This window comes from Sceloporus undulatus, chromosome 2 (genome assembly GCF_019175285.1).
Source record: "Sceloporus undulatus isolate JIND9_A2432 ecotype Alabama chromosome 2, SceUnd_v1.1, whole genome shotgun sequence".
NCBI classification, from domain to species: domain Eukaryota; kingdom Metazoa; phylum Chordata; class Lepidosauria; order Squamata; family Phrynosomatidae; genus Sceloporus; species Sceloporus undulatus.
The window spans coordinates 91907995-91924864 of NC_056523.1; the positions used below are offsets into that span (position 1 = coordinate 91907995).

Below are 16870 nucleotides of genomic sequence, written 5' to 3' on the forward strand. Positions count from 1 at the left end.
TGAAGTTCAGGCATTATGGACTATTGCTTCTCTTAGGGCATAAACACATAGATAAGCCTGAAATACCACTGATAAATTAATTCATAAAACTCCAATAATGCAGGGTGGGGGGGGGGACCCCTATAGTACTGCAAGAAGTTTAGATTAAAACTGGTGGGATACATGCAATGTCTTTCCCATATTGATTTGCAAATATAATAAAAAATAATGATAATATGGGGTTTTAGGGAAATAATGATTAAAAGAATCATAACTGCTTTCAAACTGGTGTTGGATGTCAAGGAGAATAAGCATCAGGCCCCAGTTTAGAATTCCTATACTCCTTCAAGTGCCATTTATTTTAATAGGGCTCAAGTGTGGACATAATGGTGCAGTGGTTTCTGTTCATATTGTATTGCCACTGACTAGTTTGTTAGCCCTCCACAAGTGAAGATGGACAATATATGTGGATGTGAGGTGTCTTTTGCAACTACATATGAATTTTCCTGATAGGACCCCTGGGTTTATCTAATATTATAGCTATGCTACATCTTACATAGCACAGTCATTTTCTAATACCTTCCTTTTCTCACTTGTCTAGAAACCTCGCTATGAAATCCGCTGGAAGGTGATTGAGTCAGTCAGCTCTGATGGACATGAATATATCTATGTGGATCCCATGCAGCTTCCTTATGACTCTAGTTGGGAAGTTCCTAGAGATAAGCTTGTACTAGGTGAGGGGAGAAACAGGCCAAGAAAGATTAAGCATGTACAGGGCAGATTCATTCTAGTGCCTCTTCTTCCTATTTGCTGGCCACATATCTTGCTTGTAGAGTGCTTTGAGGGAGGGTTTATATTTTAATATAAACTGACTGAATTCTTACTTCCTGTTGCTACAGGTTTGTGTGGGCTGCAGTTTTCCATGTCACTGAAATAGTGGAAAGAGACCATATATTCCGACTCCACAAACCTTTAGGACATAAGTGAGGAAACCATGGCACTCTGTCCAGATGTTGTTAGTCTCCCATCACCCCTCACCATTTGCTATGCTTGCTAGGAGTGATGAAAATTTGAATCTATCAACCTGTGAAGATCCAGAAACTCCTCATCTCTCCTTTAGGAGAGTTTTGTACCTCCACTCATGGCACCCCCATCCTAGGATTTTCTTGGCAAGATTTATTCAGAAGAGATTTGACATTGTCTCCCTCTAAGGCTGAGAGAGTGTGACTTGCCCAAGATCACCCAACGGGTTTCCATGGCTGAGCAGGGACTCATATTCATGTGTCCCAGAGTCCTGGCCCAACTCTCAAATCACTATATACATTGGCTCTCAAATGTTCATGTACCTAACAGTTTGTGTTCATGGTTCTTGTTCTTGTGTGCCTTTCAATCACTTATGGCAAGCTTAAGGGTGACCCTTTAATGGGGTTTTCTGGGACCTAACAATGCTGAACGACTACAAGGAAGCAATGGCAAACCATCCGTAAACAGCTGAGGTTGGCAGGCCTTCGTATGGAATTTGCAATTAGCTCCCCATCTAGTGGTCACATGGAAGAACTCATGTATTCTTATTTAGAAGAAGACATTAGCACAGAAGCCTTATCATTCTGGAGGAAACCAGCTCTTGCCCAGACATTGTAACTCCCAACTTTAGTCATTCCTCAGTGGAATATCTCATGATGTTAAGTAAGGAGCTAAACATTTTCAACACAGCTGTTCTTTGGGCTCCTCCCATGGTTGTTAACAGTGGGTAATGATTTCTTATATGCTTTTGAAAATACATATGTATCTCTCTGCTCTAGGGCGCACTCTGGGCTCTGGGGCCTTTGGACGTGTGGTGGAAGCAATAGCTCACAGCCTCAGCCATTCTCAATCCACCATGAGGGTTGCTGTGAAAATGCTGAAGTGTGAGTTTTGAATATTCTCTATCTCTCACTGTGCATAAATGCTTAAGTCTTCACTGTTCTCCACCGCTGCCTGTCTTTCTCATTTATGTTTTTGTTGTTTGTCCAAATGTTTTTGTCATTCATCCACCACTTTTCTGCCAGTCTATTCAGTCATCATTGCCTTTGATCACATGGCATATTGTATAAAGGATGCTTGTTAAGGAAAATGTTTCACAAGGGAAAAAATGCAAATGTCAGCCACAGTAACCTTTAATAGCCTCCTAAATCCAATGTGATGCAGAATCACTCATACTTTATTGCTTACTTATGTAATGAACACACTGTTACAAACCATATATCACTGCTGTATGGAAATATGTACTGTGCATGTGGTCAACAAGAGCCAGGTGAACCAAGCAATATCTGAATCATCCTTCACGTTTAGAGTCCAGACATATTTTTCCCCATGCCAGTATCGATACTCTGCACCTCTTTCCACTGACAATTTCTCTGTGTCTTTTCAAGTTTCATATTTTTTTCTGAAGGCTATGGGTATTATTCTTTTGCTTTTAAAAAGCTCTTGTTTTGTCATTTGATATGTTCACCTTACAGCTACTGCACGAACCAGTGAAAAACAAGCACTTATGTCGGAACTGAAGATCATGAGTCACCTTGGGCCTCATCTGAACATTGTCAACCTGCTTGGTGCCTGCACTAAAGGAGGTACATAGCAACCTCCTGCTCCCTTCACCTGGAACATATCCCTGTGGCTTTGCCTTTGCCTTCCCCTCCTTTTAGAATCATAGAGCTGGAAGAGACCACAAAGGCATCCAATCCCTCTGACATGCAGGAATACACAATCAAAGCACCTCAACAGATTACCATTCAGCCTCTGTTTAAAAATCTCCAAAGAAGGGGATTCCACCACACTCCAAGAGAACTCTTACTGTCAGGAGGTTCTGTGTAATGTTTAAGAGGGATCTCTTTTCCTACAGCTTGAATCCATTGCTCCATGTCTTAATCTCTGGAGCAGCAGAAAACAAGCTTACTTCAGCCTCAATATGACAACACTGCAAATATTTAAACATGGCTATCATGTCACCTCGTAACCTTCTTTTGTCCAGGCTAAACACACCCAGCTCCTTAAGTCAGTCCTCACAGGGCATGGTTTCCAAATGTTTCACCATTTTGGTTTACCTTGCATAGAATTTATCATCAACAGGTCTCAGTTCAATATCAGTGATATGACCCAGCCTGTGTTCATATACTATGTACTTCTCTTTTTTTCTTTCTTTGTTTTTGTTTTTTGTAATCATACTTTAAAATCCAATGTTTTTTTAGAAAAAGTATGATTAAAAACTAGCTGCATTTTGACAGCAAGAGAGAAAAGTCTGCTTTTATTTTTCTTCAGTTACCTACTGCTTTTGTTTGTCAATATGTTTGTTTCTTGATGGGGAAAGAAAACCTGTCAGCTCCCCTATCACAGTCAAGCTGTCCAGATAAAAAGCAAAAACTGTCATCTGCCTTCTCCCCATCTACATAATCCAGTTTGACCCATAGAACAATAGACTTTCTCTTGCTCATGAGACTCTTTTTACTGTAATGAATTCACTGTTCTCACTGTACCACATTTTCCTTTTATAGACACAGAGTGCTGTAGAGGCAGATAGTGCAACAAAATTCAAACATGGGGGGAAGGAAGATAGCTTTCTTCTCTCTCTCTCTCTCTCTCTCTCTCTCTCTCTGACACCTATACTTTCTGAATTCTCAGGCAGTAAAATCTGGGTCTGGCTGCACCTGCATTTGAGACTTTGTATAAATTGAAAACAACTGCTTCTACCAAACAAAAAGTTTGCTCTACCCAGAAACCGAGCATAACAGGGAAAAGTGTCTAGCCAAGCTGTTCTGTTACTTTTCAGTGCATAAAGATTCCTGTTGTGTTTTGAAGGAGCTCTCACCATGCAGTCTGAACTATCTTATCTCCTCAATGAGGCTACAGCTGCTTTGTAGTTTGAGCTATAGGCAAGGTTTTTTTTCACACTACACAATCATAGAGTTGTTCTTCTCCTTTGCAGGTCCTGTCTACATCATAACAGAATACTGCCGCTATGGAGACTTGGTGGACTATTTGCACAGGAACAAGCACACGTTTCTACAGTGCTGCACCGAGAAAGCGAAACAGGAGACAGAGGTGTATGGGAATGCCCCCAATGAGACCAGAGTGCAGAGGTGCCTGTGAACTAACATTCTCCTTTCACTGCATGTTGCTATTACTCCATCAGTATATATAGGCTCATGCCCTTTCTGGTTCATGGAAACAGAAACGTAGATTATGAGGATTATTTCTTTTTTGATAGCAAGATTAAGTGATGGCAAATTCAGCACCGAGCTGGCTATACTCTGTTTATGTGTGCTTCTGTAATTTTTAGTTTACATATCTAAGGCTTACTTTGTTGCTATCAGTATCTACTACTTTGTCTGAGCTATTTATTTTGGTGAAACAGGGTCACCTAGGCACCCCCTTCTCCATAATGGAGTGATACCTGTAACCACCACAAGGTGAGAGACATTTGGAAATCCCTTTCACGTTACAAGTGCACCCATTCACCCCATGTTTATGTTTGTGTGTGTACCTCCCAGTCACCTGTTGACATATGGCAACCCTGTGAATTTCATGGGGTTTTCTTAGACAAGGAGTACTCAGAGGTGGTTTTGCCATGTCCTTCCTGAACATGGTATTTGCCATCAATCTACCACTTCACAAATTAATCAACTGCATTAAGATTATAATGAACTGAATCATGCAGAAAATAAATGTGAACTTCTGAGCCTGCACTGTATTTCCTGTGACAATAAAAGAAATTGCCACCATCCAGATGTTTGAAGCAAGTTAGTTAAGACATATGCTAGGAGAAAAAGGAAACACACATATGTATGTATGCACAAAAATACTCCAGTGGACTTGTCTTGTCATTCAAACTTAAATAAAATTCTTCCCTGATTCCAAAAAATTGTGACCAAATGAAGTCTCAGAAGAAGCAATATTCCATCCACTAGACATCTTTCTTCACTTTTGTATGTGTTTGTCTCCCTTCCACTCTCCATCCCAAAGTAGGTTGTGCCATCTGCTTCAGATGAAGCGAAGTCCCAATGACACTAGTTTGTGTGTGACAGAGAGTACACAAGAGAAACAGAGAACAAAACAAAAAAGCAATATTTATCTTAGGGGCCATTCCCACTGACAAAAATAATCCATGTCAAAACTGGATTATTTTTAAATCAATTATCTCTGGCGCCTTTTACTCCCCTTTGTCATTCACACTTAAGGGGAGGAGAGGAAAAACGGCAACAGAGAGAAGAAGATGGAGGAAGAGGAAATAAAAGGCAACAAACCTTCCCTCTTTCCTTCTTTCTTTCCTCTTCCTCCTCCTCCTTCCCTCCCTCCACCTGCCTACCTGGTGGCCTGGTGGCTTTGCAGGGCCCGGCAGTGGCAGAGATGGCTGTCAGGACTCAGTGCCCTCCGGTGGTCCTCCTCCTCAATGCATTCTTCTCTGCCGGCCAGTCTCTCTCCCCATTCTCCGCCCTGGTAGGCCTACATTAGAATGAAGCCAGGGCAGAAGGAGAGAGGCAGGCCAGGAGGGCGGAGGATGCCTTTTCCGCCATCCGCGTGTGGGTGTGTACATGCATGCCTCCATCTTCCAAGCCCCCTCATTGCTGCTGCCTCCACCTGCAACCGAAGCAGGGCCAGGGAGAAGGCATCCTTTCAGGAGGAGGAGGAGGACTGGGGGGCACCAAGCCTTGACAGCCACTGCCGCCACCACCAAACCCTGCAAAGCCACCAGGCAGGCAGGTGGAGGGAAGGAAGGGAGGAGGAAGGGAGGTTCCAGGTATGGCTGGGAGGATTGATGGAGGGAGCCGGGCTGCCTGGGCAGATTTGAATCCGCCCTGGGTTCCCACTGGGCTCAATCAATTTATTCTCAAATAAATTGATTCAGCCCAAAAAGTAGCGGTAAAACCCTGCGTCTTTTTGACGTGGGTTAAATGGGGAAAAACTCTAACCCCCCTTGCCGAATCGGCTCAAAATCGATTCCCAAGTGGGAACGATAGTGGTTTAAACCACATCGTGATTCCACATGATCCAATTTAAACCTCAGTGAGAATGAGGCCTTAGTAACATCATCTTATAATAATGTATCTGTATTGATATTGCTGGTAGTCATGCTACTTTCTTTTCAGTTTTATTTTTTGAGTAGCATTTTTAAAGAAATTGTTGTGAGACACTGTCATTGATTCATGAGTGGAAGTTTCTGCATTGCATACAATCCTGACAGTCATGTTGTGCTGAGGTGTTTTAAAACATTTTAAAAGAAGGATATTAATACAGAGCTGCAAATACATTTACTTACATCAGTATCCTAGCAATTTTGTTATACTTCCCACTACAAGAGAATGCCTGAATTAAAAACAAGGGGGGAAACCCTAAGACTCTTACTAAACCTGATTAAAAACAGTACTGTTATGAGATTGTAAAAGATATGTATTATTTTTATTTTTGGTTTGTAGTATTTTGCAGAAGGCATTGAAATGTGTGGAAATCACACAGTTCACTGATTAAATTGTGTGTGTCCATTTATCTCCATTGGGTGTCAAAAAACCAGGACTGGGTATCTGTTTGTACACACAGATATTAGTTTAAAATGCCTTGGATCCATTTGTATTATACTGTTTTTTTGTCCCTGATTGTTTTTGTGTTTAAGCAGCTTTGGACATTGTTGTGAGTGAACATGGGGAGAGAAAACACAATTGTATGGTGTCTCTTCTCTTCCTGCTTGTCTTCTATCTGAAGCTGCTCTTTTGTAATAGGTCTATCCTGATGGGACAAGCACATGGTTTGAATAACTGTCTCCCTCTTTGCAGCCATACATCCTTATCCGTGGAAAGTGACGGGGGCTACATGGATATGAGTAAGGATGAGTCCTTGGATTATGTGCCCATGTCAGACATGAAAGGTGAAATAAAGTATGTGGACATTGATTCCTCCAATTATGGTGCCACATATGAGCTGGGCACCTATTCACCAGCAGGTAAGGGAAGTCATGGGAAGGCAGTACATACAATTTGTGATGGTTTTGTTGCCTTAGGAACCAATGTGGAGAAGTGAGGATCTTGTTTATGGTTTTATTGAATGGTTTCGCAATGGTTAAGTAAGATTCTTAATTGTTTCTCCTGATACCTTTTTGGTTTTATGTTCCAACAAAACTCCTTCCGACCACCATCTTGAGGGGGAGAGAGGCAGGCCAGCAACAGCAGGCCTCGCCTGCAAAGACTAAGAGCCCTCCTTCCGACCACCATCTTGAGGGGGAGAGAGGCAGGCCGGCGGCAACAAGCCTCAACTGATGGCTTTGACTGCTTTGTACATGGTTTTTGAGGATTTTTGTTGAATTGTCTGAGATCGCTGATGTCACTATTGATGTATTGTATTGCTTTGTGCTATAGCATGTGACATGTAGCTTGTATGTTGTGAACTGCTTTGATCTGGAAGAAAAGCGGTATACAAATACAAAATATTATTATTATTATTATTATTTATTATTATTATTTTGTTGAATGAATTTAGAGTTAGACTAATCTTATATCACTGGGGTGTTTGGAAACCAAACTACAATAATTGTTTCTCTGTTCTGTGTTTCCAGTTTCTGAAAAGGTGACATTGATAAATGAGTCTCCTATCCTCAGCTACACAGATCTTGTTGGAGTTAGCTTCCAAGTGGCCAATGGGATGGAATTCCTAGCTTCAAAAAATGTAAATATATTTGTGTATCCAGAATTATTTATTTTTTTCTGTGGGAGACTGGCTTCACAAGAGAAGGAGTTGTTTGTTTTATTTGTAGAACAAGAAGAGTACAGAGGCATCTGGAGGAGCATAAATGTGTATCAACTAGTTTCCTTGCAAGACCTGACATTGATTCATGTGTTATTAGATGCTGGTATACTGCCCTTTAGACATTACCTCTTCTGAGAAAGCAGTAATGTTTATCTAATCACCCCAACATCTGGACCATAGCCATACTGGATTATAATAAATTCTTTTTCCCCATTCAAGGCAGACAAGGTTTTAATCCTATAATATTCAGTCCTTCATTCAATAAACTTCCAGTTTTCACCCTGTTAATATTGGGAAATTGGATACTCTTCCCTAAATATGGTTCAGTTAAAAAGTCACTGCTCCACGTTTGCAAGACCTGAGCAGGGCTGTTGATGTCTAAAGGACTGCCTTTCATAGGATTGCCATAAGTCACATCCAACTTGATGGCAAATAACAATAACAGCTATATCTTAATTACAGACTAATGATGAGATTCTGCTGGAAATGGAGCTGCCAGTACTTTCCTATGAACGGCCTTCCTCATTCTGAGCATGTACTTTTTCCTGTTGTTCATACAAGGCTGTGTTTTAACAGTAAGGTTTAAACTTTTTTGTCAGGGTAACCTGGTGGTGAGGCCCTCTTCTATATCACCCAGACAGATCAGTACAGTTTGTATATGTGGAGGAGGCCTTCTCAGCTGTGTACCAGTTCTGGCGCACCCTTCCCTCAGAGGCTTGATTACCACCAACACTTATTTCTTTCTGGAGTCAAGGATGGTTTTTGTTAATTGTATTTCATTTCTATGCTGTCTTTCTCCCAGAAAGGGACCCAAGGTGGCTCATAGATAGAATGGTTTAAAATCTTCCTCAAATCTTTTTATTCTTTTTATGAAATTCTTTGGGGGCATAATAACTTTATCCAAATCTGAACATATACAAAGTTTAAAACTGATTTAACTTTTTAAAATTTTTTAAGTTGTTTAATATGTTCTTAGATTGCTTAAATTATTTTTGTTGTTATTTTAGCATTCTTAAATTATTTAAAATTATTAAATAGAATTTACTTGCTTGCTACCTTATTCTCTTAAGGTATAAGGTAGCATTTAAATATTTGAATAAATAATCACAAGTTCTCTGTGACAAACATAATGCTGTGGCTAGTATAAATTTCCTATTTGGTTACTGTATATTTTTTATGCCTAGCTTATTTTGGTTCCAGCACTCATTCTCGGACTCCCCGTTAGAAAACATAAAATGGTTTTGTAGCTGAGTTGCCTTCCTGCATGGCAGGGGGCTGGACTGGATGGCCCTTGCAGTCTCTTCCAACTCTATGATTCAGTTGCCCAGTCACATTTCAATGAAGCTATATCATGCTTGATAAGTATTCCAAGCAAACTATGGGAAAGTTACTTTTTCAGATTACACCTCCCAGAATACAGTAGCTCCCAAGTTCTGGTTGACACAAATTCCTCATAGAAGGAAGTAATTTTTACTAATAATAACTGTGGAAAAGAGAAAAAGGGTAAATATAGGGAGCACTTCTGTACACAAAGTTACTGCTAAGGTTTACCACACAGAAGATCTGTGGTTGCTTCCAGTGTAAACTCGTACAAGGTACAGTTCACACTGCACAGTACAGGCACTGTCTCATTTGATCTGGAAACCATACCCTATGAGGAACAGCTTAGGAAGCTGGCTATGTTTAGACTGGTGAAGAGAAGGTTCATAGGGACAAGATAGCCATGTTTTGTCATATTGAAGATGGAGCAAGCTTGTTTTCTGCTGCTCCAGAGACTAGGACCCGGAGCAATGGATTCAAGCTATAGGGAAAGCAATTCCACCTAAACATTAGGAGGAACCGGCTGACAGTAAGAGCTGTTTGACAGTGGAATTTACTGCCTCATAGAGTGGTGGAGTCTCCCTCTTTGGAGGTTTTTAAACAAAGGTTGGATGGCAATCTGTTGGGGGAGCTTTGATTTTGTTTTCTTGAATAGCAAGGTGTTGGGCTGGATGGCTCTAGTAGTCTTTTTCAGCTCTTTGATTTTTTGATTCGGTGTAGGGGTTGTTCCCACTATGGTTTAAATCGGATCGTGATTTGAAATGATCCGGTTTAAACCACCATGGTTCCCACCTAATTCGAATTGCTAAAGCGATTTGGAAAGGGGGGGGTAAGGTTTTTACCCAATTAACCCGCATCAAAAAGATGCTGGGTTAAAGGAGTGGTTTTTTTGGGGTGCATCGACATTTTCTCAAATAAATCAGTTCATCGTAGTGGGAACCATAGGCGGATTCGAATCTGCCCTGCCCCAAGTGGGAACTAGGCAGGACAGATTCGATTCTGCCATCAGTGATGGGGGGCAGCTGCAATGGCCTCAGCCATCTCCCCATCACTGGCCTCCCTGCCACTCTATATCTGAGCCGCCATCTTCTCTTTGACCTTCCTGCAACCTCTTTCCCACCTTCCCTGGGTGCGAGGAACGGAAGAAGGTCGGGGGGGGGGGGGGCTGGAAAGAAGGTTGCAGAGAAGCCAGGGAGGCTTCTCTGCAAGCTTCCCCAGCCGTGAGAAACAGAAGGAGGCCACAAGGAAGCTGGGGAAGTTGGTTAGAGGCCGAAGGAGGCCAGAAGAAGCCGGTAAGGAGGCTGGGCTGGGGACTATCAGGGCTAGGAGAAGCCAAGGTGCCTGATCCAAATTGGTAGAATCGGCGCAAACATAGTGAGAACCAGGAACTATTATTGCGCCGATTCATCAGTTCGGATCAGGCACCAAATTCTCCATAAGTGGGAACAAGGCTGTAAATGTGTTTCTGGGAAGCAGTTCTGTCTTAAAACTGATTGTCTCTTTTTAGGAAATTGAGATATATACAAAAAGAGAAATTGAAATGGCAAGAGCACTGTGAATAAGAAAACTTAAGTCTCTCATGGGAAACTCTGTCCAACAGTGAGCCCAGAGGCTAAAGAATCAACTCCTTCGGGGGTTTTGGTACTTCTGTTCCCATAATAGCCAACCTCATTGGCTATGTTGATGGCTGATGGGAACTCCAGTTCACACTTTCCCACTACTGCTCTAGTAGATGCAGTTAATAAATGACTTTACAAAAGAAAGTGTTCTTGGATCATGGGCCATGCAACTTTATTCTGTTTTGGAGAATAATTGTATGTTCACAGGAGTGGCTATGTACTCAGCACTTTAAAATAGCTCTAAATTTGTTTTGAGCAATAGACTACTGTGTTAAGCCACATTAAAAATAAATTATAAAATTATGGAGTTGAAAGGAGCCCTATGGCCCATCAGGTCAAACCTCCTGCTCAAAGAAAAATTTTCAGCTAGAACATCCTCAGCAGGTAGTTCTCCAGACTCTTATTGAAGACATTAGAAGGAGGAGCCCCCCCCCCCCCCCGCCACCTCTTTAGGCAGTTGATTTCATTGCCAAACCTTAGGAGTTTATCACATGGGGAAAAATTGGAACTTTAATATGTTCAGAACCCATTATTAACTCACAATTGCGCAAATGGTTTTCACATGGAAAGCGCAGTTATCCTGTGCAAAATCTGAGATCAATTTGCACTTGTGTGCAAATACGCAAATAGTTTTCACATCATGAGACCAAATGTGCCTCCATCCTGATAATGATAAAAGTGTGTGCATCTCAAAAAAGTGATCAAATTAGCAAATGATTTTCATAGACTGCAATAAATCTCTGTGTGTGTCCCTGCCTTCCATCAGCAGCTGTTTCTTTAAGAGCCCTGGCTACAGGGCTGAAGCTGGAGACAGACATACACAGGAAAGAGCAAGGGGGAACTCAGCCTTTTCTCTTATCTCGCTTGCTCTGTCCCTGCCTTTGCCTCAATAGCTGCTTCTTTAAGAGTTCTGGCTTGGAGGGAAGGCTGACGTGATCCTCCAGACTGTCCCCTTTAAGGGATTTTGGACTTCAGCTCCCAGAAGCCTCAGCCATGTTGGCTAATGACCTGGGATTATGGGAGCTGAAGTCCAAAATCCCTTAAAGGGGATAGTCTGGGGAGAAAGAGAGAGGGGGGGAGCATGCCGGTACTCAGACCTCTCTCTCTCTCTTTCTCTCTCTCTCTCTCTCTCCCTCCCTTTGCCTCCGCTGTTTGTTTTAAGAGCTTTTAAGAAGGCTAGGTACTTCTTTAATTTATTTTACTTATTCCATGGCCCTGGAAGTAAACTTGCCCCAAAGAAAGATGGGAAATCTGGCAACAAACACAAAAACGGAGAATCCCATGAGTAAACTGCAAGTTGCTTTCACACTACAGCAGTTGTGCAAAAAAAAAAAAAAAACCTCATGAATGAAATGGATATTAATTTCCAATATTTTCCTGAAAATGCTTATTTCCTGGTCCATGTCACTTTCTTGTCAAATTCTAAGCTGTTTGCGCACAATGTTGTCTGAAAACCATTTGCTCAATTGTGCCTAAGACGCTGGATAACTGCAGGTTCTGATCTTTATTTTCCCCATGTGATAAACTCCACTGTGAAGAAGTTCCATCTAATGTTCTATCAAAATCTACCCTCCTGCAACTTAAAACATTAGACCTGGTCCTGCCCTTCAGGGCAGCAGAGAGCAGGCCTGCACTCTCCTCTTTGTGGCAGCACTTGGGGTATTTAAAGAGTGTGATCATGTCTCCCCCCAGTTTTCTCTTCATCAAGCTAAACATGCCCAACTCCTTCAACCTCTCCTTGTATGTTTTGTTCTTCATACCTCTTTATATATTTGTTGGCTACCTTTGACCTTGCTCCAGGTTGTCTATATCCTTCTCTAAATAAACATCTGCATGTCTATTCTTGCAATGGTGATTGCACACTTGAGAGCTTGTTTCAGATTTTGGGGTTGCACTAACAAACGCTGCAGAGTCATAGGCCACAGTACACACAAAAAATGTACCAACCCACAGGCAATGGCAGCAACAGGTCACTGTAAAGCTATGATCTGAACACAGCCTATGGTTTTTTAATTTCCGCACAGCTTCCTTGTGATGTTTTTCAGAGAATGGTCTTGCAACAGAACACCATCAGACCTTTGGGGACAAAAAAATAAATAAAATACCAACAACATTTATTTATAGCATGTTTTCCCCTATCCCACAGTGTGTGCACCGAGACCTGGCTGCAAGAAATGTTTTGATCTGTGAGGGAAAGCTGGTGAAGATCTGTGACTTTGGTCTAGCAAGAGATATCATGCGGGATTCAAATTACATCTCCAAAGGCAATGTGAGTAGGAAAATTTCCTGAATTTTGGGGAATCTCTGTGCCTGCCTAGCATTAGAAGATGTTAAAATTCTACCACCCATAATTTCTAATTATCAGACAAAAGACAAGTTCCTACATATTTTGAATTTTAACATTTGTGGCTAAGGCTTAATAAATTTAACTAAACACATTCCATTCCATTAAAAAAAAGACTCTAAGCATTCCCAAAATGGCAGTATGTTCAGAAGAAGATATGTATGCAAAGGGAACTTGTAGCACTTTTGAGACTAACTGAAAGAAAGAAATGGGTAGACTTGAACTTACTTCCTCAGGGCCCTTTCACACTTACGATTTTGTATTGAGGAGATCTGGGGTCTCCTTGGTGATGTCATCCCAAATCCATTGGGCTCATAGTTCTCACTATGTTTGCCATGATCTGATTTTTTTGTTGCCCATTCACACTTACAGTCTGAATGGGCCCCCTTTGCCTCCTCAGTGGGTTGGGGCTGAAAAGCCCTGGGAGACAGGTGGTTTGCAGGAGAGCTCCTTGTTGTTGTTATTTTTGTTGTGTGCCTTTAAATCAGTTCCAACTTGGGTGACCCTAAGACGAACCTGTCATGGGGTTTTCTTGACAAGTTTGTTCAGAGGGGGTTTGCCATGGCCATCCTCTGAGACTGAGAGAGAGTGACTTGCCCAAGGTCACCCACTGGCCAAAACAACATTCAAACCCTGGTCTCTAGAGTTGTAGCTGGGCCCTCAAACCACTGCACCATGCTGTCTTTCAAAGGAGGAAGATCAGGGGAAGGAGAAGGGAGGAAGCGGCAGCAGTGCAAGATGGCAAGAGGAAGAGGAGGAAGGAGGAAGATCAGGAGGAGGAGGGGGGAAGTGGCGGCAGCAACAGTCAGGGGCAGGAAGAATTTCATAGTGTGAGTGACTCCAAAAATGCATAATAAGAATATATGATGAAAGCATCTTCATTACCTGATTCCATTGCATTTTTAAATCAGGCAAAATTGGTTAGTAGCACAAATCCAGCAGCAGATTGTTCAAGAAATGATGAGAAAACTTTTTCTCTCAATATTACCTCTTGAACCCCATTGTGACCTCAGTCGTGCTTGTTAAATAAAATGGAATTATACCTGATTGTGAGTAGCCATTATAACATGTCTTCTCTATCACATGACTAGGGCTTCTTCTTCCATTGCACTTTCTTTGACTCCCCTTTCACCCCATCTTCTTGCTCTATGCTCTACTCAGCATGCCTTTGGGAAGTATTTTTTTTCACACAATTCTAGAGCTCTGCTACTGGAATTTAAGGTTTGGGGGTTTTTTTTAAGTCAAGAAATAGAAAAAAATAAAATAAAAGCAGCTGGCCTACTTGGGAATAGTGAAGGGGAGAGGAGACAAAGGAAGAGGAGTAGACACTGGCACCACATGACCGCTAATTGTGCAATTGTTCTAGCAGCAATGATTTGCTCCTAGGGACTAGCGCAGTTGTGAGCTCATTGACAGGTTTTCTGCATCAGTGAAAAGGTGTATCTAACTGCAATTTGGGAACATAGCAGCTACAGGTTGAAGGGAGTGGCAGCATGCAGTAAGTATAATCAAAGCCACTTTTTTCCAGCTCTAATTGAAGTTTAAAAGCTGTGTGTGATAAAGTCCTTTCTCCAGTATCTTTTTTTATTCCATTTAACATTAAGATAATACATGTTTGCGCATTATAGTGTATGATAAGTTCTAGATAACAGCATAATTATTTTACAATATGCTAATTTTGGGCATATTGTAAAATAATTTAGTTTCTGCAGCATTTAAAAGCAATGCCATGGCTCTGACAGATGTTCTGTGGTTGGTGAGCCTGCTAAGAAGTGAGAGCTACCAAAGCTTCCCCTCTTGCTGTAATTTCCAGTCATCCAAAGATGACAAGAAAACCTAAACCTTTCCCAGTACATTTTGAATTGGATCTATGGAAAAGGGTGATTTAGCTCATTGTTATGTAGAAGGGTGGTCTCTGGATCTGGATCGGTGCCAGTTCCTGAGCCATTGCCTGCTGATCCCTGGCAAGTTTTCTTTCCAGGAAAGAAAGGAATAACTGTACCCAATGGGCACCTATTTACAGCCAGTCCCTGGCACACTTGGGGCAGATGGGAGGTGGGTGGCGGAAATAACGGCACCCCCTCCCAATCAAATAGCCTAGGAAGCACTGATTTAGCTAATATTGAAGATGCTATCATCTGCTTATCAGGATCTGCATGCTCACAATTTTGCCAGCCGTGCAGGGCACCTTCTGGCTCTGCTAGTTTGTATCCACAGCGTCACTCTGTATTTTAAGTCACGTACACACATGCACATTGATTGCATCAGAAGCCCATGATGGACTTCTAGTTTTACATTTCACAGCAGATTGCAGATTGCTCTCTAGAGTCACTGCACAAGAAGAATTTTTACTGTGTGCTGTAGGCACTCTATTCCAGATCTGTGACTATATCTATAACTTATATTAATTTATCTTTTATACGATTTATAGAACTTGACACAATACATGTTGCAGAACCTGGGAGGGTGTCCAGTAGACCATCTGGTCAGTGTTCAAGGGATCAGTTTCAGTTACTGAGGCCTAATAATGTAGACAAAATGCTTGAAACATTTTATCCCACCACATGCAAGTTTGACCCTTGCTCATCTTCATTGTTAAATCTAGTAGGGATGGACTGACTAGGTGGGTCCAAGGGATGGTAAATGCCCATTATGTCAGGTGCCTGCTGTCTTGAAGAAGATAGCGGTGCACCCTCACCTGAGGATGGCCACCCTCCCTCCCAAATATCCCCCCTTTGGGGCAAGATGCTTGAGCATGTGGTGGCTGGACAACTTCAGGTGTTCTTGAAGGAAACCCATTTAAGTCTGGCTTCAGGCCAGGGTGATGACATTGAAGCAACCTTACTTTCCCTAATCTAGGGGAAAGACCTGAGGGGCACTACCTGTTGATTTTCCTGGACCTCTTGGTAGCTTTTGATAGAATTGATCATGGCATCTTACTGAACCAGCTCCGTGGGATGGAGGTAGGAGGCACTATTCTGCAGTGGTTTCATTCCTATCTAGAGAGAATAGCATTGGGGAATTCCTCTTCAGCCCCATGGCTATTAAAATGTGGAGTGCTACAATGTTCCCTCTTATCTCCCATACTGTTTAATATCTACACAAAGCCACTGGGGGGGGGGTCATAAGATTGTTTGGAGGGGGTGTAATTGGTTTGCTGATGATCCTTAGCTCTATATCTTCTTGTCAGTGGCATCAGCTTGGGCTGTGTAGGTGCTGAACCAATGCTCGAAGGCTGTAATGGGTTGGAAGAGAGCCAGTAACCTGAACCTGAATCCCTATAAGACAAGAGGCTCTGTGGATTGGTGGTTTGGGGGTGTAGGAACTGGGTAAACAGCTTGTCTTAGATGAGGTTGCACTCTTCCTGAAGGAGTAGGTGCATAGATTTGGAAAGCTCTTAGATCCATAGTTGTTACTGAAGGCCCAAGTTACTGGAGTTCTTGGTGCCAGCTTTGATTAGTGCACCAGCTACAGCCTTTCCTGGATAGGGATAACCTAGCCACACAGTCTATGCTCCTGGTTAAACTACTGTAACATGTTCTACATGAAATTCCCCTTGAAGAAAGAAGGAGAGAGAAAGGCAAGCCAGCTCCATCGGGCCTAGCCTGAAAAAGAAGAAGACCCTCCCTCTGTCATTCATCATAGAGGGAGAGAAGGACAGGCCAGCTCCATCAGGTCTAGCCTGAAAAAGAAGAAGGGCCCTCCCTCTAGCCATCTTCATCCAGAGGAAGAGAAGGGCAGGCCAGCTCCATTAGAGCTAACCAGACTAAGGCCCCTCCCTCCAGTCCAACTGCCTCGGTCGAGGCCTCAGAGGGAGAGAAGATCTGCTGGACTTTCC

The 16870-nt window shown here is 42.2% G+C and overlaps 1 protein-coding gene across 2 annotated transcripts in view; it reads left to right on the forward strand.

Annotated features, from left to right (window-relative positions):
- The window catches only part of PDGFRB (platelet derived growth factor receptor beta), a 121517-nt gene that overhangs the window by 84115 nt on the left and 20532 nt on the right, over positions 1 to 16870 (forward strand). For both annotated transcript variants that reach the window (XM_042453226.1, XM_042453227.1), the window contains 7 exons: positions 581 to 713; positions 1782 to 1886; positions 2478 to 2588; positions 3941 to 4094; positions 6783 to 6949; positions 7559 to 7668; positions 12835 to 12957. In XM_042453226.1, the coding sequence (XP_042309160.1) occupies positions 581 to 713; positions 1782 to 1886; positions 2478 to 2588; positions 3941 to 4094; positions 6783 to 6949; positions 7559 to 7668; positions 12835 to 12957 (903 nt within the window). The remainder of the gene's footprint in view (positions 1 to 580; positions 714 to 1781; positions 1887 to 2477; positions 2589 to 3940; positions 4095 to 6782; positions 6950 to 7558; positions 7669 to 12834; positions 12958 to 16870) is intronic.